The following is a 25869-nucleotide window of genomic DNA, read 5'->3' as shown; positions in this document are numbered from 1 at the left end:
AAAAATAAAAAAAAAATAATAATATTTTTTTATTTCGGGTACAAACCCATAAAATAAAATTTATAACCAGCGATTTCTGCCACGAGCCATATGCGACACATGCTAGGTAATTACTTCACATTCAACTAATTCATCATAGCAATACAAACGGCAGATATTTTATTTTGGCAAAATGCACATCCATTTCTTTTATGTGCGTCCACATCATAATGGCAATAACCATAAATGTCCCACACAAGCAGTTTCATTTTCAAATAGTCTTTCACATAGACCACAAACGATTCATTCTTATGTTGAAGAAAAAACAATTTTTCGGCTCTTTAGTTTCTTACAGGTAAAATCCATTGTCATACATTTTGCCAGTTGTTGAATCGACAGCCAATAATCCAGATCAATTGTCCTAAAAAAAAGAAAATAAAATCATTAATAATGTGTTCAATATATACCTGAAGATACACCCTCACAAAAAATCGCTTCTGTAACATATACTCCCAAACATATTTTGCTTCAAGCATATACATTTTTGGGTATTGCCCAAACATTTATATGTTTGATCTCTACCAATATATAATATGTTTGAAAGCATATTGGTCTAAACAATATATGTTTGGGTAGTCTAAGTTCCAAACATTTTGTATTTTTGCATCCAAATTCAATAATGTTGTCTTCCAAAAAACAATATGTTATTATGTGACCATATAAAATGTTTGGAAGCATTTTGCACCCAAAAATATTATATGCTTAAAAAAAAATTCTCCCAAACAATATTGTGCTCAAAATTTTATTTATTTATTTATATATTTACAATCATAATGAATTATGAAAATAAACAGGTAATATATGTGCTAACAACATAGGTTTTCGACCTGAATGCTCAAAATTTTGTTTCTGCCCAATTGTATATTCCCCGACATCTTTCTCACTTCCACGAGATTTTTTAGTTCTTAGCACCTTTTTCTGTAATACAAACATTGTAGAAGAAAGTATTCAATTTTATGATTTTTTTTATTTTAATTTTACCTTTTGCCGGACGGAGATTCGAACAGCGGACCACACAGTTTGTAAGGATCAAAGAAGTAGCTGATCAATTGCCCAAGGAAAAATAAAATGTTAATTTTGTAATAACAAGCAACAACCACCAACTGAATTCAATATCGTTCCCTGTTAAATAGCGCTCCAAGCTACTAAACACATATATGTTTATAGGCTATTTCTAAATTAATATATGTTTGCATCCAAGCATATTATATTTACAAACATTTTATGTCCCAAACATAATATGTTCTAACATATTAACATATATGTCCCAAACATGTTATGCTAGTTTATGAACATTATATGCTTGCACTCAAAAATATTGTGTTTAAAAATTTGTGTTCCAAACATATAATGTAAGGGAAAATAAATCCGTATATGAAAATTCGTTTCAGCGCCACCTATATGTGAAAAAATGAGTTATATACGAATAAAATTTTTTTTTTTGCGATATAATCCTCCGTAGAAATTGGCATAAATTGGCCAAACGGGAAGAGATAGAAAAGCCAAATTTTAACCAAAGATAAACTGAAACGATAGCTTTCGATTGGAATTAAAACCTTTTGCCAGAAATCTTCCGAATCGGAGTAATGTTGCATATACGAAACAGAGAGAAAAGTGACCACTGTGGCCAAATGGAAAAAGATGGGGTTCCAGATTTATATGTGAAAGATAGATCTTTTAGTGCACTATCCGATGGTAAAAACGGATATTGCGAAATGTGTTTGGGAGTCTCAATATATGGCTTGGAAAAAAGTGGACGCACTTCACCTCAAGAGAAAAGTGACCACTGTGGCCAAATGGAAAAAGATGGGGTTCCAGATTTATATGTGAAAGATAGATATTTTAGTGCTCTATCCGATGGTGAAAACGGATACAGCTAAATGTGTTTGGGAGTCTCAATATATGGCTTTGAAAAAAGTGGACGCACTGCTCCTGGAGAGAAAAGTGACCACTGTGGCCAAATGGAAAAAGATGGGGTTCCAGATTTATATGTGAAAGATAGATCTTTTAGTGCTCTATCCGATGGTAAAAACGGATACAGCTAAATGTGTTTGGGAGTCTCAATATATGGCTTGGAAAAAAGTGGACGCACTGCTCCTGGAGAGAAAAGTGACCACTGTGGCCAAATGGAAAAAGATGGGGTTCCAGATTTATATGTGAAAGATAGAACTTTTAGTGCTCTATCCGATGGTAAAAACGGATACAGCTAAATGTGTTTGGGAGTCTCAATATATGGCTTGGAAAAAAGTGGACGCACTGCTCCTGGGAAGAAAAGTGACCACTGTGGCCAAATGGAAAAAGATGGGGTTCCAGATTTATATGTGAAAGATAGATCTTTTAGTGCTCTATCCGATGGTAAAAACGGATACAGCTAAATGTGTTTGGGAGTCTCAATATATGGCTTGGAAAAAAGTGGACGCACTTCACCTCAAGAGAAAAGTGACCACTGTGGCCAAATGGAAAAAGATGGGGTTCCAGATTTATATGTGAAAGATAGATCTTTTAGTGCTCTATCCGATGGTAAAAACGGATACAGCTAAATGTGTTTGGGAGTCTCAATATATGGCTTGGAAAAAAGTGGACGCACTTCACCTCAAGAGAAAAGTGACCACTGTGGCCAAATGGAAAAAGATGGGGTTCCAGATTTATATGTGAAAGATAGATCTTTTAGTGCTCTATCCGATGGTAAAAACGGATACAGCTAAATGTGTTTGGGAGTCTCAATATATGGCTTGGAAAAAAGTGGACGCACTGCTCCTGGAGAGAAAAGTGACCACTGTGGCCAAATGGAAAAAGATGGGGTTCCAGATTTATATGTGAAAGATAGATCTTTTAGTGCTCTATCCGATGGTAAAAACGGATACAGCTAAATGTGTTTGGGAGTCTCAATATATGGCTTGGAAAAAAGTGGACGCACTTCACCTCAAGAGAAAAGTGACCACTGTGGCCAAATGGAAAAAGATGGGGTTCCAGATTTATATGTGAAAGATAGATTTTTTAGTGCTCTATCCGATGGTAAAAACGGATATTGCGAAATGTGTTTGGGAGTCCCAATATATGGCTTGGAAAAAAGTGGACGCACTTCACCTCAAGAGAAAAGTGACCACTGTGGCCAAATGGAAAAAGATGGGGTTCCAGATTTATATGTGAAAGATAGATCTTTTAGTGCACTATCCGATGGTAAAAACGGATATTGCGAAATGTGTTTGAGAGCCTCAATATATGGGTTGGAAAAAAATGAGGGCACTGCTCATAGAGAAAAATAGAAAAGATGGGGTTCCATTCACAGAAATATCACTAAAATATTTTAAATTGAAAACGCAATCATTTAAAAAATTAACTTTTTAATAAAATTCAAAAATATTGTAAACAAAATGAGTGAATGTTTTTTAACACTTTAATTCAATAAACAAAATTTTTCTCGGAAATAAACATACATACACTCAAAAAAAGATTACTCGGATCCAAAGATTTTGACCTTCCCTTAAGTATTTTGGTATTGATTCCGAGCCAAAGATGCGGTTTCTTTAAAAAAAAGAAATCTCATTTATCAAATTTTTCATTTTCTTTTCGCGGTTTATTAATAATAGTACTCACGTACAAAAATGCCAGTTAAAAAATCCAAATTGTAAATCCAAAAACTTTAAACCAAAGACGTTAAATCCTCAAAATAAGTCTATATTTGAAGAGTTTTTACCTTAAACCTAAAGTTTCAATATTTCAGTTAATTTAAGGACAATATCTTCAAATAAAAAAATCGTTTCTTTACATTAAGGAAAATTTGCATTAGTTCAAAGACATGCGACTTTAACGGAGGGACGCAAATTCACAAAATTTGTGTCCTAAATTTAATGAAAAAATTTTTGAAGCAAATATTATAAACTTTTAATTAAAATTTCATTATTTTAAAGAAATTTGTCCTTAATATTTTGTAAATTTCGTATCCTAAAATTTAGGTTGCGTAACCTTTAATATCACATAAATATTTTTTTCAGTGTACTACACATTTTTTAATAAAACTTTGACGTAAATCTAAAGGAAAGTCAAACTATAATTAAAATCGCAAATATTTTTTTCAGCGTACTACATATTTTTTAATAAAATTTTGACGCAAATCTAAAGAAAAATCAAACTATAATTAAAATCGTAAATTTATGAAAAATTTAAACTTTTGTAAGATTATAAGATTATTAATTCATCTAACCGACAATTAATTATAAATAAATTAAAATTGGAACAAAAAACAAATAATTTCCTCAATTAAAAACTTAAAACTTAACGTATCTGCCACGTAAAGCGAGGCCTAGAATTTTTCGACCAAAATCAGTAAAATTTTTAATTCAAATAGAATATTAATTAACAAGTTCCGAAGAAATCAAGTAATTCAAATAATTTGTGTTTTTGTACCTTTCGCCATTACTTCGTTATTCCGGTTTTAACACATCGAAATATTGGTTTCAGGCCCTATAAAGTCTATATATTCTAGGTCGTCGTGAAATGTGCGGTCGATCTACCTATCTCCGTATGGTGAAATCACACTAACTTCTGAACAAAACAAGTTATCGACTTGAAACTTGGCGTAAGTAGTTGTTATTCATGTAGGCCGGATGGTATTGCAAATGGGCCATATCTGACCACATTTAGGTATAGCCCTTATATAAACCGATCCCCAGATTTGATTTCCGCAGCCTTGTGAAACACCAAATTTCAGATACGGTTAAAATTTAATACGTGAAATGAGTGTGTGGTCTCCAACCAGAATGAACAAATTAGTCCATATCAGTTCATAAAAGTTCAGTATCATATCATAATTATATATAGCCCCCATATAAACCGCTATTCAAAGCCATATATTGTGACTCCCAAACACATTTGGCTGTATCCGTTTTTACCATCGGATAGAGCACTAAAAGATCTATCTTTCACATATAAATCTGGAACCCCATCTTTTTCCATTTGGCCACAGTGGTCACTTTTCTCTCCAGGAGCAGTGCGTCCACTTTTTTCCAAGCCATATATTGAGACTCCCAAACACATTTCGCAATATCAGTTTTTACCATCGGATAGAGCACTAAAAGATCTATCTTTCACATATAAATCTGGAACCCCATCTTTTTCCATTTGGCCACAGTGGTCACTTTTCTCTTGAGGTGAAGTGCGTCCACTTTTTTCCAAGCCATATATTGAGACTCCCAAACACATTTAGCTGTATCCGTTTTTACCATCGGATAGAGCACTAAAAGATCTATCTTTCACATATAAATCTGGAACCCCATCTTTTTCCATTTGGCCACAGTGGTCACTTTTCTCTCCAGGAGCAGTGCGTCCACTTTTTTCCAAGCCATATATTGAGACTCCCAAACACATTTAGCTGTATCCGTTTTTACCATCGGATAGAGCACTAAAAGATCTATCTTTCACATATAAATCTGGAACCCCATCTTTTTCCATTTGGCCACAGTGGTCACTTTTCTCTCCAGGAGCAGTGCGTCCACTTTTTTCCAAGCCATATATTGAGACTCCCAAACACATTTAGCTGTATCCGTTTCCACCATCGGATAGAGCACTAAAAGATCTATCTTTCACATATAAATCTGGAACCCCATCTATTTCCATTTGGCCACAGTGGTCACTTTTCTCTTGAGGTGAAGTGCGTCCACTTTTTTCCAAGCCATATATTGAGACTCCCAAACACATTTCGCAATATCCGTTTTTACCATCGGATAGAGCACTAAAAGATTTATCTTTCACATATAAATCTGGAACCCCATCTTTTTCCATTTGGCCACAGTGGTCACTTTTCTCTCCAGGAGCAGTGCGTCCACTTTTTTCCAAGCCATATATTGAGACTCCCAAACACATTTAGCTGTATCCGTTTTTACCATCGGATAGAGCACTAAAAGATCTATCTTTCACATATAAATCTGGAACCCCATCTTTTTCCATTTGGCCACAGTGGTCACTTTTCTCTCCAGGAGCAGTGCGTCCACTTTTTTCCAAGCCATATATTGAGACTCCCAAACACATTTCGCAATATCCGTTTTTACCATCGGATAGAGCACTAAAAGATCTATCTTTCACATATAAATCTGGAACCCCATCTTTTTCCATTTGGCCACAGTGGTCACTTTTCTCTTGAGGTGAAGTGCGTCCACTTTTTTCCAAGCCATATATTGAGACTCCCAAACACATTTAGCTGTATCCGTTTTTACCATCGGATAGAGCACTAAAAGATCTATCTTTCACATATAAATCTGGAACCCCATCTTTTTCCATTTGGCCACAGTGGTCACTTTTCTCTCCAGGAGCAGTGCGTCCACTTTTTTCCAAGCCATACATTGAGACTCCCAAACACATTTAGCTGTATCCGTTTTTACCATCGGATAGAGCACTAAAAGATCTATCTTTCACATATAAATCTGGAACCCCATCTTTTTCCATTTGGCCACAGTGGTCACTTTTCTCTTGAGGTGAAGTGCGTCCACTTTTTTCCAAGCCATATATTGAGACTCCCAAACACATTTCGCAATATCCGTTTTTACCATCGGATAGAGCACTAAAAGATCTATCTTTCACATATAAATCTGGAACCCCATCTTTTTCCATTTGGCCACAGTGGTCCCTTTTCTCTCTGTTTCGTATATGCAACATTACTCTGATTCGGAAGATTTCTGGCAAAAGGTTTTAATTCCAATCGAAAGCTATCGTTTCAGTTTATCTTTGGTTAAAATTTGGCTTTTCTATCTCTTCCCGTTTGGCCAATTTGTGCCAATTTCTACGGAGGATTATATCGCAAAAAAAAAATTTATTCGTATATAACTCATTTTTCACATATAGGTGGCGCTGAAACGAATTTTCATATACGGATTTATTTTCCCTTACATAAACATATAATGTTTATAGCCAAACATATGAAAAACAGTCTTTTTCATCCGTGTACAAATCAATATTAGTAAATCATTCAAATGAGTATCAAACCATAAAACTTATCTTATGCCACAGTAGTTTTGAATCAAAAATTGCATATACACATTCCTCCATACATGTGGATAGTAATGTTGTCCAATAGCATTTGCATTTCATTATGCAGGCAAAACTTCGAAAACATTTGTTTACTTCATGTATATTTTTGCAGCATTAGACAGTCACAAACAAAGACACCTTTCACCCAATGGCATGGAAATTTGTTTCATTTATTTTACCAGCATCAACCTTTTTAGAAACAGACAAACAATAAATTATTTATGGCCATGAAGTTCATGCACATTAATTTACCTGCTATAAACATACACCACTTTGGATAAAGAACTGCACATTTCATCTTGTGGATTGTTTTGGGCAGAAAATGAATTATAATTGTTACTTGTGTAACTATGCCCATAGAAATTATTGCATACCAACAAATGCCAATTCCAAGATGCACACTAGCAGCAACACAAACTGAAAATATAATTTGTAGATATTAGAATGTTTGAAGGAAAATATCTTTTCTTTCTTACCCTTATGGAATCAAAATATGGGTTCCTTTTTTGTTTTGTTTGCCAACAACCGCTGCTATACGCGAATACACACATACACCGCAAAATGCAAAATAGGAACACCAGCTTCAATGAATGTAGGCAGATATATTTTCTTTGATAATTGACAACCTTTGCCCAACACTTTTGTACTCCTCGAGTCCCATTAAAAAGTGTTGGCTTTGTGACGGTTGCCTATACATTTGGGATTTACACTTGCACAAAAAATCTTTATTTCTTTTGTTTATATATTTTTTTGAGATGTTGTCATGGCGGCTGTTGTTGTCTTGTTGTACAACTTGTTTTGACATGACATTTCTCCATAGTCAGTTGCAAAAATTAATTTTCTGACTTTCGTTTTGATTTTTTCGTAAAGAGTCAGTCCCAAACATTAATTTTCGCGCATTTGCTTTTGTGTTGTTCGTAAAGAGCAATGCTGCTCAAAATTAAATTTCGAATTTTCGCGGTTTTGGTCACAATTTTTTGTTCAAATATGAACTTTTAATATGTTAATTTATTTATAAATCCTCTGTTGCATCATAAACGTTCTAATTTTGTGTAAAATTGGCAAACTACAAAAAGGAAAACGAAAGAGATTGTAAGCGTGCTTTTATGTTTCTCGTCTATTCTTAATCTTTGGAACTGTCAAACATAGTTTGACAACCATGGCCCATCTATGTATTATAATGTCTATGCATTTCTCCAACGAGAGTGGCAACTCATAGTGACACAACAGAGGTGTATTTTTTTTTTTAAATTTGACAACCGAACAGGGGAAAATTTAACGAAGGTAGGTCAACCATGCGGTTAGAGCGTCTTGCCAGTTCATTCCAATTGAACAGTGGAAAGGTGAACGTGTGAAAAGAAGAGGTGTCACATATAAAGAAAGTTAATTTAGTGATTTTAGTGAATTAGGAGACCATGATAAGAGTTCTCCATTATCCATTTTACTGAAAATTAATCATTTTCTGTTTATAGAAAAAGGGGTAAGAATAATCTTATTATTCCGATTTTTTTGATTATCTAACATTAAAACTTGTGGTATATAAATCACACGTGAGTTTCATTTAATAGAATATCCAGTGAAAAGGCATGATATATGCTTGCATTAAAAGATTAATTTCAATTAAATAAATTCTGTTTTATTTGTCGCTTTTTTTTATTCCATTTCCAAATTAGGTTCAAGTCTGAGTAGAAAATTATATTACATTTCATCTATCTGTTAATTTGTTTAAAATCAACAAAATAAGGCTTAATACACATTAAATGTGCATGATAATGAAATATGTAATTTTCTATAAAACTAAATGTTTTAATATCGAAATACGTCACAAAAATAAATTTATTATACCCTCCATCACAGGATGGGGGTATATTAACTTTGTCATTCCGTTTGTAACACATCGAAATATTGCTCTAAGACCCCATAAAGTATACATATTCTGGGTCGTGGTGAAATTCTGAGTCGATCTAAGCATGTCCGTCCGTCTGTCTGTTGAAATCACGCTAAATTCCGAACGAAACAAGCTATCGACTTTAAACTTGGCACAAGTAGTTGTTATCGATGTAGGTCAGTATTGAAAATGGGCCATATCGGTCCACTTTTACGTATAGCCCCCATATAAAGGGACCCTCAGATTTGGCTTGTGGAGCCTCTAACAGAAGCATATTTCATCCGATCCGGCTGAAATTTGGTACATGGTGTTGGTATATGGTCTCTAACAACCATGCAAAAATTGGTCCACATCGGTCCATAATTATATATAGCCCCCATATAAACCGATCCCCAGATTTGGCTTGCGGAGCCTAAAAGAGAAGCAAATTTCATCCGATCCGACTGAAATTTGGTACATGGTGTTGATATATGGTCTCTAACAACCATGCAAAAATTGATCCATATCGGTCTTAATTATATATAGCCCCCATATAAACCGATCCCCAGATTTGGCTTGCGGAGCCTAAAAGAGAAGCAAATTTCATCCGATCCGGCTGAAATTTGGTACATGGTGTTGGTATATGGTCTCTAACAACCGTGCCAGAATTGGTCCATAATTATATATAGCCCCCATATAAAACGTTCTCCAGATTTGACCTCCGGAGCCTCTTGGAGGAGCAAAATTCATCCGATCCGGTTCAAATTAGGAACGTGGTGTTAGTATATGGTCGCTAACAACCATACCAAAATTGGTCCAATCACACAAAAATTGGTCCATATCGGTTCATAATCATGGTTGCCACTAGAGCCAAAAATAATCTACCAAAATTTTATTTCTATAGAAAATTTTGTCAAAATTTTATTTCTAGATAAAATTTTGTTAAAATTTTATTCGGTTCATAATAAAATTTTCATCATTTTCAAAATTTTATTTCTATAGAAAATTTTGTCAAAATTTTATTTCTATAGAAAATTTTGTTCAAATTTTATTCGGTTCATAATCATGGTTGCCACTCGAGCCACAAATAATCTACCAAGATTTTATTTCTATAGAAAATTTTGTCAAAAGTTTATTTATATAGAAAATTTTGTTAAAATTTTATTTCTGTAGAAATTTTTGTCAAAATTTTCTTTCTATAGAATATTTTGTCAAAATTTTTATTTCTATAGAAAATTTTGTGAAAATTTTATTTCTATAGAAACTTTTGTTAAAATTTTATTTCTGTAGTCAAACTGAATTATATACGTATTGGATCGATCTTTTTTGATTTAATATATACCACGTATGGACTTACATACAATTTAGAAGATGGTGTTAGGAGGTTTTAAGATACCTTGCCATTGGCAAGCGTTACCGCAACTTAAGTAATTCGATTGTGGATGGCAGTGTTTAGAAGAAGTTTCTACGCAATCCATGATGGAGGGAACATAAGCTTCGGCCTGGCCGAACTTACGGCCGTATATACTTGTTTTACAAAATTCTGATTTGGCCATTATTTATGTCCATCTATACAGGCCAAGGCCCCTTTATGTATATATACTGTACAAAACAAATTCTCGAGCAACCTCGGAGCACGTGCGGCATCTATATTTGATTGCTGGGAATTAAAGTATGCATGTTTTGAGTCCAGGTCAACCTGTTCTATTATAACCACGTGGTAATACCGTCTCATCAAGGTGATAACGTGTAAGTAAAATCATTTGCAAGTTTGCCATTGCTATGTTTGAATTGTTCAATGTGAATTTTTCTTCGAAATCTAAAAATATGCTGCCTCGTGCAATAATACCACTAAATCACATGACCTATCCTAACCTAATATTGATCATGTTCAATTGGTTGCAATTAAAATAATTATCAACTAACCTATACTAATCTCATTGACCAAAAGAAAAGACAACAGTAATTAAAATAATTTGGCTAAAACTAAGAAATAATTACAAAATTCTACATAAAAAAATTCTTAAAATTCACAATCACAAATATGAACAAAATTATATAATATAATCAAAAGTATTCAAATTTTACCGTTAATAAAAAACGAAACTTCAAAATCCATAAATATAAAAAAATACATATTTGAACTTAGAACTAAATATTACACTATATATATTGGATTAAAAAAAAATAAAAAAATACTAAATATATAGAATTATTTTTAATGTTAGAATTATACTGTCTAGAATTAAATTTGTATTAATATCATGCATTCATGTAATATCATGTAATTAAATTATCAATTTGTTTCATAAAACACTTTATAAATAAAAACTTTCATATATAATTGTTGTCAATTTTAAAGAAATTGAAAGTAATATCATCATAGAATAACTAATTTTTCTTTATATTGCGTAATTCAAATTTTCTTAGAGAATAATCTTCCCTTTATTCTTTGGCAAAATTTGTTATTATTTTTGTAAATAATTATTTAAATCTTTATAAATGCCAATAATATCAACATTAGAAAAATCTTTAAAATCAGCAGCAATGAAATAATTTAAAAAAAAGCAACAAAACAAAATTATTAAAAAATATATATTTACTTATACGAAAACATATAAAAACAAAAACTTCATATGTAATCTGAATACAAATCAAACAAAAAAAATATATCTATATGTTACCATAATTGTTTAGTATTTTGTATAAATATAAAAAGAATTGTTATATATGTATGTATATTTAATGTAATTCGTTACTGTTATTATTATTAAAATTATTTTTACAAAAAATCAAAAAAAAAAAAAAAAAATATATATATATATATATATATATATATATATATATATATATATATATATATATATATATATATATATATATATATATATATATATATATATATATATATATATATATATATATATATATATATATATATATATATATATATATATATATATATATATATATATATATATATATATATATATATATATATATATATATATATATATATATATATATATATATATTGATATGTGAAAAATTAAAAACTAAACTAATATGTGTTAAATAATTTATAACAATGCAGAATATGTAACGGCTAGCTAATTTGAAATAGCTATGTTAATTTTAGGGATATTTTCAACCGTTGGCAAAATTCAAAAGCATTAACTTTGTTCACCCGTTTTAGTAATATAGCATATTTATGTCAAATACGACATACCGCCTCTGGACCAGCTGATATACACCTACATAACCAATGCCGATAAATTTGGTTTTATGTTGCATGAAATTGTTGAGCCAACCACCAGCATAGTGAGACCTACAGCATGGGAATCAACAAATGGTTGGTACAACTAAAAGTTGAGTATACTAATACGCGTAAGGTAGTTGTTGCAACAAATAAATATTTATATCAACATCGACATGGTATGACGCTGCAACATCGACATGGTATGACGCTGCAAAATTTGCGGAACGGGGAACAGCATTTACTTGATACATTGAATAAAGTTTATCCCATAGAAAAGAATTTGGCTTAAAATAAGTATCGCACCGATTTATAAAAGTGGAATAAAGGGTGATACGGTCAAAATTTGGTCAATATAAACTTGACGTATTTCTTTCAATTTTGCATTTAAAAAACCTGAACACCCCCCATTTTGAAGGTGTGTGTGTGTAGAATGTTGCTCTTATTTTGAATTCACTCTTCAGTTGTCAAAATGCCGTCCAAGCAAGAAGAGCAGCGTATCAAACTTTTGCTCGCGCGTCGCGAAAATCCGAGCTACTCGCACGCAAAGCTGGCAAAATCGCTAAAAGTTGCCAAATCAACTGTTACAAATGTAATTAAAGTGTTTGGGGAACGTTAGTCGACAGCCAGGAAGTCTGGATCGGGGGGAAATCGAAAACCGGAAGCCGCTGAGACGACAAAGAGAGTTGCCGGTAGTTTCAAGCGAAACCCTAACCTCCCTCTCCGAGATGCCACAAATAAGCTGGGTGTATCGTCTACAACCGTGCATCGAGCCAAAAAACGAGCCGGACTATCGACTTACAAGAAGGTAGTGACTCCAAATCGCGATGATAAACAAAATACGACGGCCAAAGCGCGATCCCGGAGGCTGTACACGACGATGCTGACGAAGTTTGACTGCGTGGTAATGGACGACGAAACCTACGTCAAATCCGACTACAAGCAACTTCCGGGACAGGAGTTTTATACGGCAAAAGGAAGGGGAAAGGTAGCAGATATTTTCAAGCACATAAAACTGTCAAAGTTCGCAAAGAAATATCTGGTTTGGCAAGCCATCTGTACCTGTGGCTTGAAAAGCAGCATTTTCATAGCTTCCGGGACTGTCAACCAAGAAATTTACGTGAAAGAGTGTTTGAATAAACGTCTGCTGCCTTTCCTGAAGAAACACGGTTGATCCGTACTGTTTTAGCCGGATTTGGCATCTTGCCATTACGGTAAAAAGGCCATGGAGTGCTACGCCACCAACAACGTGCAGGTGGTTCCCAAGGACAAGAACCCTCCCAACACGCCAGAGCTCCGCCCAATTGAGAAATACTGGGCTATTGTCAAGCGGAACCTAAAGAAGACCAAAAAAACTGTTAAGGGCGAGCAGCAGTTCAAGGCAAAGTGGCTTTCTGCGGCGATGAAGATGGACAAGGTGGCTGTACAAAATCTGATGGCAGGTGTCAAGCGTGAGGCCCGGCAATTCGGATTTGGAAAAGCGAAAGCCTAACTGAATATTTTTCTTGAATTTTATACTAATGGAACTTGAAAAAGAAATTTAAGTTGATTTTTTAAATAATCGATTTCACCGATTTACACGCGTGTTCCCTTGACCAAATTTTGACCGTATCACCCTTTATTACAAAAGTTTCCATAAAGTTTTCAGGCTTCATACACCAAAAAAAACACAAACACTATTGTTGTATTAAACACATAAACGTCTCCAGAGCGCTTCTAAGACGATCTGTACTTATATCTAGAGGCTTAAGGAGGGCATTTCTGGTAAGTATATATTCAAATATGTTTTGTAGTTTCACCACATAATGACCATCTAATAACCATCTGTCATTGATGTACAAAAATGCCTCTATAAAAATAGACAAAAATTATTTCATCTCTCTGTAAATTGAACTCATTTAATAAGCATATCTGCCTGTTTATTATCTATGTAATATAAATAAGTTTTTTCTTATGAATTTGAAACAAACTTTTAATGTATCCGAAAACTGAAACTCTATATAACACTACACTTTATGTTCTCCTAAGCAAGTTTAGCCGGTACAATCACAACGTAACCGGGCTCTGTGCACCGATACCTTTTGCATGTTAATCGATTAAAATTGTTAAAATCTTTCCATTTTTATGTCCTCATTAAGAGCTTGTTGTGTTATTTTCGTTCCTCCGCATAAGTATGTATACGTAACAAAAATATGCTCGTCTTTGGGTTTGTCTCTTAAGGTGAGTATTATGTTCAGTTTTTCCACTAAAAACACTAAACCCTAACTCCAAGGCAATGATTGTGATACTCACCCATAACTGTAACCACTTTCTGACGAACTAGATATCGGTCTAAGGAATTTTTTCCTAGATTATTGCAGCGAAATTCAAAGTCATCCACTGGGTTGCTAACTTCAGGGCCCAGTGGACGGGTAACGACTGAAGTTATAAATTTGGGCAGCGACCAAGAGTCAGGCCCAATTAATCGACCTGTAGACGGGTCGACTGGCGGTGACACTTTGGTGACGACATCAAAAGGAGGCAATCCCTCTCGAAAAAGATTCAAGGAACGAAGAAATGCTTTGTTTATCCTAAAGAAATTAGGATCAGTCGACCCAAGCACGTTGTCGGCTAAGCAAAGCGATTCCTTAAAATGGGCTCAAGGAATTCTTGAAGCTGGAAAAAGGAACGATCACCGGATGAGCTACCATCCTCTAAACGGGATCAAATATCGTTTGCCTCAGTTGCAAAAGACAGCCTTGTGATGGCTATTATTAATAAAGGAGCATTGGACGGTATGATTCCAAGGCAAAAATGGGGGGAAATTGAGAACGCGATGTCTGGTGTCTACTCAGAGGTGCGAAAAAAGTTTCCCGGACCAAGTCCTCGACGGCAAGATGCTGGATGGTATCAAGGACGATATAAGTTAATAGCTTTTGCAGACCAGAGGTCTATGGATTGCTTTAAAGCTGCATTGATGCTAATTGGTGAAGTTTGGGAAGGAGCCGCTTTGGAGTTAGTCGATAAAAAAGACATACCGGCTAAACCTAGAGCACATGCATGGATACCGGCAAACCCTCCTGATCCTGAGTCAATACTAGAGAGACTAAAAGAATGTAACCCAGATCTTCCAACCGCCGATTGGAAGGTTGGTCGTTTGGATGAGGTGGATGGACCAAGACGACATGCGGTGTTTATATTAAACATAGAGTCGCTGCCACATCTAGCCCAGACCCAAGGACGCGTAAGTTATGGCTTTCATGATATCCATATGAAGGTATACAAAAGCGATCAGCCAAAGGATACCGAAACGGACAAGCCTCCGGTAGAGTCAGCAGTGAAAAAATCTCATAGCGAAGCCGAAGGAGACATAAAACCTACAGACTATGGCGAAAATCATATGCGGGAAGTTTCTACAGGCTCAAGCCTCACCAAAGCTGAACCGCGGATTGTTGCGAGAGTCACCGAGATCTGTGAAGAGGAAGCCCTTGATGACTCAATTGAAGCGGCTGATGTGACGGTGGTTGAAAATTTGGATGGTTCTACGGTTCCTCCAGATAAATCTTCACCATTGTAAGGCCGCTTGTGCTGCCTTAAAAGTTCTCCTGATGAAAGGAGACAAAGATATAGTTCTTATTCAAGAACCATACATATATAAGAACAAGATCTGTGAATTAAGCACTCCGGGTTTCAAACTTTTGCATAATACCGGTAACGATATAAATCGAGCATGTATAATTGCTAAAAACGAACTAAACTTGTTTCTGCTTCCTTCATTGAGCAATGCAGACACTGTCGTAGCCAGTCTAGAGATATCCACATGCAAATATTGGGTATCTTCGGCCCTGTGCCGTTAAGACCTTAGTTGAGGAGTCACTAAAAACAAAGACAAAACTCATTATGGGATGCGATGCAAATGCACATCATAGTATTTGGGGAAGTAGTGATACTAATGCAAGGGGAGAGTCGCTAATAGAGTTTATTTTGGGTACTAACCTGGTAGTTTGCAATAAGGGAGATGCACCAACCTTCGTCACCAGAAACAGACAAGAGGTTTTGGACGTCACGTTGACCTCTCCGGAACTGAATGATAAGATATCTGAGTGGTGGTTTTGAGGGAACATAGCTTCTCAGATCATCGCTACATCAGTTTCAGATTGGCTGTTCGTACTTCAAAGACCATATTTCCGCCAAATGTTAGGAAAGCTGATTGGAATAGGTATAGGGAATCGTTCAATTTTATGATACCGGAAGTGCCGGAGACAAATATGGGCACTGTGCAAGATATCGAACACGCAGTGGAGCGGATTACTAAGGCCTTCAACATTTCACTGAAAGCTGCATGCCCTAGAGGAAAGCCAAGGGGAAAAAATCGGCCGCCATGGTGGACTACGGAGTTAAGTAATATGAGGAAATCCTGCAGGAAGCTCTTTAACAAAGCAAAGTCCACAAGAGCTCGGGAGGATTGGGACACTTACAAGATGAATCTGAGAGAATATAAACGAGAACTGAGAAGGTCTCAACAAAACTCTTGGGATGATTACTGTAGCAGTATTGAGAATACGTCAGAGGCTTCCAGACTACGGAAGGTACTAGCATCCACTAACACCGCTCCAGGTTTCATTAAAACATCGGAGGGAAATTGGACAACGTCCAGTGAGGAGACGTTGGAGGTACTTTTGGACACACACTTCCCTGGAAATCAGACGGTTGAACCATGTTCCGGCGGTGTAACAGAGGCTCAGCGATCATTTCCTATCGAGGAAATTGTGTCGGAATCTAGAATAAAATGGGCTTTAAATAGCTTTGGACCATTCAAATCCCCCGGTACTGATGGAATTACTCCGGCGGAGTTACAGGCAGTGGCTGAAAGAATTATCCCCTGGTTGACGGTGATATATAAACAATGTGTAAACTTAGCATATATTCCAGAAAAGTGGAGGGAAACAAAAGTCGTCTTCATACCTAAAGCAGGAAAAGCCTCTCACTCGAGTGCGAAGGATTTCCGACCAATCAGCTTATCCTCATTCCTACTTAAGACCCTGGAGAGGATGATAGACATGTATCTTAGAACTACCGTGGATTCAGGTTTGCTCTCGAAACGACAGCATGCATACTCGAAGGGCAGGTCTACTGAAACCGCATTGCATGAACTGGTCAGCTTTATTGAAAGCTCACTATCTGTCAAAGAATACACAATACAAAAGGCAAGAGGTTTTGGACGTCACCTTGGCCTCGCAAGAACTGAATGAAATGATATCTGAGTGGCAGGTTTTAAGTGAACACAGCTTCTCAGATCATCGCTACATCAGTTTCAAATTTGATGTTCATACCACCAAGACCATATTTCCGCCAAATGTTAGGAAAGCTGACAGGAATAGGTATAGGGAATCGTTCAATATGATGATACCGGAAATAACAGACACAAATATGAGAAATGTGCAAGATATCGAACTCGCTGTGGAGAGGATTACTAAGACCTTCAACATTTCACTGAAAGCTGCATGCCCTAGAGGGAAGCCAAGGGGGAAAAATCGACCACCATGGTGGTCTACGGAGTTAGGTAATATGAGGAAATCGTGCAGGAAGCTCTTTAACAAAGCAAAGTCCACCAGAGCTCCTGCGGATTGGGACGCTTACAAGAAGAATCTGAGAGGATACAAGCGAGAACTGAGAAAGGCTCAGCATAACTCTTGGAATGATTACTGCAGCAGCATTGAGCATACGTCGGAGGCTTCCAGACTACGGAAGGTGCTAGCTTCCACGAACTCCGCTCCAGGTTTCATTAAAACATCGAAACACAATTGGACAACGTCCAGTGAGGAGACGCTGGAGGTACTATTGGACACACATTTTCCCGGAAATCAGACGGTTGAACCATGTACTGGCGGTGCCACAGTGTCTCAGCGGTCGTTTCCTATCGAGGAAATTGTATCGGAATCTAGAATAAAATGGGCGTTAAATAGCTTTGGATCATTCAAATCCCCCGGACCTGATGGAATTACTCCGGCGGAGTTACAAGCGGTGGCTGACAGAATTATCCCCTGGTTGTCGGCTATATATATAGGATGTATCAACTTAGCATATATTCCAGGAAAGTGGAGGGAAACAAAAGTCGTTTTCATACATAAAGCGGGAAAAGCCTCTCACTCGAGTGCGAAGGATTTCCGACCAATCTGCTTACTCTCATTCCTACTTAAGACTCTGGAGAGGATGATAGATATTTGTCTTAGAACTGGCGTCGATTACAACATGCATACTCGAAGGGCAGGTCTACTGAGACCGCATTACATGAACTAGTCAGCTTTATTGAAAGCTCACTATCTATCAAAGAATACACAATCGTGGCGTTTCTAGACATCGAAGGGGCGTTCAATAACGTCCATCCGAGCTCGATATTAAATGGACTGACAACTCTGATTGTTTATCCAGGTGAACTTGTTGATCCAGGTAAGGAAGAGACGCATTTCAGCCACACTAGGACAAGCAAATATACAAAGGTATGTGAACAGAGGCACTCCTCAAGGAGGAGTTCTATCACCTTTCTTTGGAATGTTGCTATAAACGACCTTCTGGTGTAGACAAAGTTCAGCGTATGGCGTGCTTGTGTATCTCAGGTGCATTCAGCAAGACAGGAACAAATTCCCTTAATGTCATACTGCATCTATTGCCTTTAGACATTTTGGCCAAACAGTCAGCTGCAACAACGGCTGTGCGGTTACGCGAGCTATCGCTGTGGTCGGAAAAAATGTACGGTCACAGTTCGGTACTCAAAATAATGCCAGATGTGCCTAACGTAGTGGATTACACTTTGGCGAGACCACTTTTCGACAATAAGTTTGAGACTCTAATTCCCGATAGTGAGGCGTGGTGTACACGGACTCCGGGGAATAAAAAATATATAGATTTCTCCAAATTGGATGGCCAAGTGGGTTTCGGAGTATATTCTAAAGATCTGGAACTGCGAATAGCGAAAAGATTACCTGATCACTGTAGTGTTTTTCAGGCTGAAATATTAGCAATAAGAGAAGTGGTTAATTGGCTGAGAAGTAATGCTCCAAGCAATATTGGCATTAATATATACTCAGACAGTCAACCTGAAAAAAAAATCTTGTACTCTGTGTTCCTCAACTCGAAAACGGCCATCGACTGCCGCAAATCTCTCAATGAGATGGAGCACAATATTCACCTAATATGGGTGCCTGGCCATAGGAACATACCGGGGAACATCCAAGCAGATGAGCTAGCAAGGCTAGGAACTACCTTACATATTCCAGGGGAACTAGAATCTGTTGGTATGCCTCTGGCTACCTGCAAGCTCCTACTGCGTGAGAAGGCTATCATGATGGCAAATGTTCGATGGAATCTATTTATTATTTCCACCACACGTGAAATTCGTAATAAGTACTTATTACGATAAAATACTCCGCTATTAGAAAACACGTCCGTTCAGTTCGACGGTTGAATAAATCCTGCATTTTGGGCATATAGCTTCAGATTACTGGCGGACCTGGAAACGTTAACTTAAGCAGTCTGCTAATGTTTTTGGAACAATCTGGTTGGTTCAACAGAAGAAAATAATCGAGAAGGTTCAGCGGGTCAAACTAGAAGTGCCCATATGTAATATGTACTTTTAGTTAATGTGGTATCACAATGGACTGAATAGTCTAAGTGAGCCTGAATCTTAATCGGGCTGCCACTTTAACCTAACCTAACCTATCATGTCGGTAAAATAACTGATCTCATACAAAATTTGTACTAACCGAAAAAGAAAAACGACGAAATTACAAACATTAAAACGAACAATTATTAGATTTAGAACTGAAAAGTGATATTAGGCTGTTTTCACTTTGTTTCACAACACACGCTTTTATAATTGGTAAACATTTACGGCATAGTTAAACATCTGATCGTTTTCTTTTAAGGTTGGCGCGTATAGCTGAAAAATACAGTGTTTCTTTTCAACAATCTCCATATAATTTAAAAATATTGGTTAAGCTAGTAGATTTCATGACAGTTTTGGAGAAGAATTTGTAGTTTGGGATTATTAGTTTTTAATTTGTTATACTGTACATAAATATTTCTACAAATATCTATACGTAACGTAATTGATTTGGAAGAAACCCAGCATGTGTTAATATCAGGCTAACATAAAAATAGTAAGCTACGATGAGCCCGTCGTAAAGGAAAACAAAACACTGCTAATGTTGTCGTTAGAATTGTTGTTGTGTCCTTGAAACCAGTTTCAAAATAGTAATAACAGTAGTTGTTGTTGACTAAGAAACAATACATTGTGTGATCGTTCACCAATCAGGCGAATTCAGCAATGCCTATAAAAATAGATGTTGTTGCAGTAATGTAGTAACAAATTGAAATAAAAACAAGTATATACGGCCGTAAGTTCGGCCAGGCCGAATCTTATGTACCCTCCACGATGGATTGCGTAGAAACTTCTACGAAAGACTGTCATCCACAAATTTCAACTCACATGGTTGTTACATATCATATACTACCACCACGTACCAAATTTCAGCCAGATCGGATGAATTTTGCTTCTCCAAAAGGCACCGGAGGTCAAATCTGGGGATCGGTTTATATGGGAGCTATATATAATTATAGACTGGCAGGAACCAATTCCTGCATGGTTGTTGGATACCCCATACTAACATCACGTACCAAATTTCAACCGAATGTGAAGATTTTGCTCTTCCAAGGTGCTCCGGAGGTCACATCTGGGGATCGGTTTATATGGGGCCTATATATAATTATGGATCGATATGGACCAATTTTTGCATGGTTGTTAGAGACCATATACTAACACCATGTACCAAATTTCAGCCGGATCCGATGAAAATTGTTTCTCTTAGAGGCTCTTCTAGCCAAATCGGGGGATCGGTTTATATGGGGGCTATATATAATTATGGACCGATGTGGACCAATTTTTGCATGGTTGTTAGAGACCATATACTAACACCATGTACCAAATTTCAGTCGGATCGGATGAAATTTGCTTCTCTTAGAGGCTCCGCACGCCAAATCGGGGGATAGGTTTATATGGGGGCTATACATAATTATGAACCGATGTGAACCAATTTTTGCATGGTTGCTAGAGACCATATACTAACACCATGTGCCAAATTTCAGCCGGATCGGATGAAATTTACTTCTCTTAGAGGTCTCGCAAGCCAAATTTGGGGATCCGTTTATATGGGGGCTATACGTAAAAGTGGATCGATATGGCCCATTTGCAATACCATCCGACCTACATCAATAATAACTACTTGTGCCAAGTTTCAAGTCGATAGCTTGTTTCGTTCGGAAGTTAGCGTGATTTCAACAGGCGGACGGACGGACGGACTGACGGAAATGCTCAGATCGACTCAGAATTTCACCACGACCCAGAATATATATACTTTATGGGGTCTTAGAGCAATATTTCGATGTGTTACAAACGGAATGACAAAGTTAATATACCCCACATCCTATGGTGGAGGGTATAAAAAATAGGATTAAGGGATTGTAGCTATATGAGAAGATGATGCACAGTGGTGGTGAAAAATGGTTCAACTTGGGAGAAAATAATTCTGGTATGTAATTTTCATAAGAAACTAGAAAACTCGGCAAACTCCGTTCGCCGTTTTGCTAGCTTCGTTTTACATAACATTTCGTTTGTTGATTAAAAGATGAAGAAAAATTTTTAATTTTGTTTTATATTTGAAAAAGAAAAATTTTATATCATTTCGCAGCAGTAATGAATTTATTTCGATTATAAAAATAAAGTGTTATTTAGTTGAACTTGTCTAAATGAAAGTGAATCCAAAGTAATTACTGAATCGAAGCGTTATACGTGTCCGCAAATTATTAGTTTCATTGAAGTGCTCTTTGGTAAAACTCATGTTTTGTTTTTGGTCTGACGTTAGCACAAACAAAGCGGATGGTTTCCCAACTCGTGTACACGCAACGTATAACTGACCATTTGAAAAACAATGATTTTCTCCATTTATCCCCCAAACACTAAGCGATTGATGGTCATTGCGAACGCAAGGCGAACTGGAAATTGCAAACGTTTGAAGTCAAACGGAAGATAGGTCGGAATCATTTGTATTCGAAGAATACATACATTTTCACCTACGTACTTTCCGTTAATAATGATTGCCTCAATCAAATTCGGCATAAGTCTTTTTACCGAAAGTCGAGTTCCGTTGCAAAGTCGCGGTGGATGCAAATTACGCAATATCATAATAACCGTACCAACTTTGAGTTGTGTGGTGGAAATCCTGATAATTCCAGAGAGTTCAAAAGCTCAGTTGTAAAATGTACTACATCGTCGGGATTTTTTACGTAATGAACGGATTTGTATGTTACCAAATCGCCAGCAATTTTTGATTGAATGGTGAAATTCAGTGCGTGTACATCATTACTTTTTGCGGCAAGAATTTTTCGTTGACTTAACCAAGCATAATTCTGATAATTCTCACTAATATTTGTGAAGACATTTTCAATAAAAGCTAATTGAGAGTCTACAAATTGGCAAAAATCGCTGGTAAAAGTTATTAAACAATGTTGCATCAACTGAGACTTCCATTTCCAACAGCTAACGATTGTTTGGAAAGTTGAACTCTCATATTAGTGGTTAGCGATAATGTTTCTACGTCATTCCATAAATGTTATGCCTTCAGGCAAGCATTGAATTCATCTGCAGGCGTTCCACGGGGAATTACTGGCAACGTCTGCCTGAAATCGCCTGTCAACAATATCATCAAACCGCCAAAGATGTTGTTACTTCGCCGAAGATCCTTCAGTATGAAGTTAAGTGCTTCAAGTGATTTCTCATGTGCCATTGTGCACTCATCCCAAACAATGATCTTGCATTACATCAACAATTTTCCCATTGCATTGGATCGGGAAATATTGCCTGTTGTAGTATCAGTTGTGTTTAAATTGAGTGGCAACTTAAGCGCAGAATGCGCAGTACGACCGCCATCTATAAGAGTCGCCGCAATTCCAGATGATGCTAACGCCAAAGCTATGTCACATCTTGATCGAATTGTGGCCAAAATGACAAACGTTTTTCCTGTTCCTCCAGGTGCGTCCAGGAAGAAATGACAAACGTTTTTCCTGTTCCTCCAGGTGCGTCCAGGAAGAGTAGACCACCAACATTATTGTTTCGTATACTTGTTTTTGCTGTTCATTCAGCAACGGCACATTATTTCGCACATGTATCAACATTGTATTGCAGCTCTCGATTTAACTCTTGGTTGAATGTATCGTGCATCGATCGATTTGGCACAATCATTCCTACTTCAATCAGTAGCTTGTTTGCAATAGTCAAACATTGATCCTCAATCGGAAACAATCCTTCATTATAGATTTTATAGGTTATTTGGATATCAGGATTATTCGTTTGAATGCGCAAGCGATGCAAAATATCTTCACATATGTCGTCTTTGTATTTATTCCATAACTGAAGCGTTCGCATTTGGTACGCATTTGATGAAATAACTGAATCCGCAAGTGTTAAATCCCAATGAGAACGAATCATCATATGATACGCATAGTAATTCATTGCGCTTAGATTTGTATTCGTTGATAAGCCTGAAAATGCAAAATAAAGTGAATTGTTAATGGAAACCAATAATAGCAATAATTGCTGTATGAATATTGTACCTGTAATTGGATCCACCATCTTCAACGTGATGTCGTATCCGTCTTGCCCTTGCCAATTGATTGGATATTGTATCGCATCATACAAATGATGTGTCTCGTTTACACGATGCATGATATTGCTTCTTCGCTGAACGACAATGTCTCCCGATTTAGTTGGATCGCCAACAATAATTACAGCAGCATCATTAAATGTGGGTGCATTAAATCTTCGCACATGTTCACATGTTGGGGTACAATACGCTCTTATGACAAATTTGTGCGTATCCGATGGCATTCGTTCCAATACTGTTTTAAACATAATAACGACAGCATTATTAGTGTGAAAAAAATTCCTGCAATTGTTCAATAATTCGTCTCTTTAACTGTTGTGTTCCCTGTATATTGTACCGCGCATTTAGCTGATTCACAATCGACGAAATGAAAAAAATTTGCAGAAATTGATGCGGTTTATCTAATGTTGGCACCATTGAACCGTGCAAATGACATATTTGTCCTTGTATCTGTATTTGCAAACAGTCATTTATTGAAGAAATACGGTGTAACCAGTTTTTTTTTATTATTATAAAAAAGAGACTGAAAGTCACTTGAATTGATTTTGTTTCGTTAGATCTTATACGCCATTTCAAAAGCCATGATGATAACGAATTTAAATAGTTTTGAAGGATATCACTAGCTCCATTTACAGTTTTATTTACAGCCATTAGTATCATCAGCGAAAGTACATATCAAGACTGTTTGAGATACTGGGGGGTCTGCAGTAAAAAGAACATATAATAAAGGGCCAAGTACGCTTCCTTGAGGTACACCTACACGTATGTTTTTCAATTGGCTCATTTCACCATTTTCTTGGACGAAGAAATTTCGTCCTGATACATATGACTTAATGAACAAGTAAAAGTTTATTGGTAAAAGTTTTTTGATTTTGTAAAGTATCCAAAAATGCTGCAGTACAGTACTGCTTTGACTCAAATGCCGTGTTTATTGTTTCAACAAGACGATGTATTTGTTCTATTGTGCCGTGGCGTTTTCTAAATCCAAACTGATGATGTGGAATATTTTCGTTTTGGTCAATGAGAGGCATTAATCGTTGCAGAAATAATTGTTCAAGAACTTTTGAAAGTACAGGCAAGAGACTAATTGGTCTGTAAGATTTTGCTTGGTCCGCTGGCTTACCAGGTTTAAGAATCATTGTAACTTGTGCTATTTTCCATTGAGGGGGAACAAAGCAATGTAATGAGGTCAATTCCTTCTTTAGGTATTTCTTTTAGAATCTTCGGAGTAATAAGGTCATAACCAGGTGACTTCTTCAAGTTTAAGTCTTTAATAACTTTTTTTTACTTCAGATTTTGTGAATTTCTTAATTGGTAAATCCAATTGATGGGTTTCATTCAGGAAGTGATAAATAAGGTTTGGCAAACTTTCATCAGAATTTGGTGTGAACACACTATGTAAATAGTTTGCAAACTCTTTTGCTTTTTCGAGGTTGGTTTTGGTCCATGAGTTATCGGCCCTTCTGATTGGGTGGTTTGTTTTTGGATTTTGGCTTAAGGTCTTCGACATTTCCACAGAGTAATCAGATTAAGCATCTGGACCAAGGTTTCGTATTTCTTTTTCAATTTTTGAGTTTCGAATATCTTGTAACAGTTTTTGCAGCGTTTTTGTAGCCTTATTTAACAGCCTTTTATCTTCAGGTGATTTACTTATTTGCCATCGTTTTTTGGCCTTTCGTTTTTCAGAAATTTTCTCCAATATATCTTTAGAGCATTTTGGAGGACACACAAGACTATTTTTCGGGGTTGAATTTCACGAAGTTTGTTGTATGGTCCGAGTTAAAAATTATACACTTTCTATAATTTCCTGTTCCGTTTTCAAGCTAATTTTTGTATTTAAGGTGGTTTTAATTAAATATCGAAAATAGTGTCAATTGGTATTTTTACTATGAAGCTTACATATTGTTTCTTGGGGTATATGCTGAGAATTTAGCGTTACAATGACTGGCGAATGATCCGAAGATAGTTCTAGACTTGTAGTGCATTTT

General features: G+C 36.3%; 2 protein-coding genes and 1 long non-coding RNA gene across 3 annotated transcripts in view; all 3 read right to left on the bottom strand.

Moving 5' to 3' along the window:
- Positions 1 to 5: 5 nt before the first annotated feature.
- Reps (RALBP1 associated Eps domain containing) overlaps positions 6 to 25869 on the bottom strand; it is a 199330-nt gene continuing 173466 nt past the window's right edge. The window contains exon 10 of the mRNA XM_075295784.1: positions 6 to 400. Coding sequence (XP_075151899.1) covers positions 392 to 400 — 9 coding nt within the window. The 3' untranslated portion in view covers positions 6 to 391. The remainder of the gene's footprint in view (positions 401 to 25869) is intronic.
- LOC142223595 (uncharacterized) lies at positions 6964 to 7743 on the bottom strand. Its single transcript, XR_012718810.1, has 3 exons — positions 7539 to 7743; positions 7315 to 7479; positions 6964 to 7251 (listed from the first exon to the last, which is right to left on the bottom strand). It is a non-coding gene; the product is annotated as an uncharacterized LOC142223595 (long non-coding RNA).
- On the bottom strand, positions 23371 to 24105 carry LOC142227601 (uncharacterized). The gene is made up of 2 exons (XM_075298087.1): positions 23832 to 24105; positions 23371 to 23759 (listed from the first exon to the last, which is right to left on the bottom strand). The coding sequence occupies exons 1-2, from the start codon at positions 24103 to 24105 to the stop codon at positions 23371 to 23373; spliced, it is 663 nt and encodes a 220-aa protein (XP_075154202.1).

This window comes from Haematobia irritans, chromosome 2 (genome assembly GCF_050003625.1).
Source record: "Haematobia irritans isolate KBUSLIRL chromosome 2, ASM5000362v1, whole genome shotgun sequence".
Classification (NCBI taxonomy): Eukaryota; Metazoa; Arthropoda; class Insecta; order Diptera; family Muscidae; genus Haematobia; species Haematobia irritans.
This window is presented reverse-complemented; position numbering and strand designations above follow the sequence as displayed.

What these genes read in the sequence shown, in the direction of transcription:
- LOC142227601 (XM_075298087.1), bottom strand. Translation starts at nt 24,105, where the DNA reads ATGCCATCGGATACGCACAAATTTGTCATAAGAGCGTATTGTACCCCA. An exon ending in GATGGTGGATCCAATTACAG is followed by an intron (nt 23,760 to 23,831) that starts GTACAATATTCA and finishes TTGCATTTTCAG; the next exon opens with GCTTATCAACGAATACAAAT.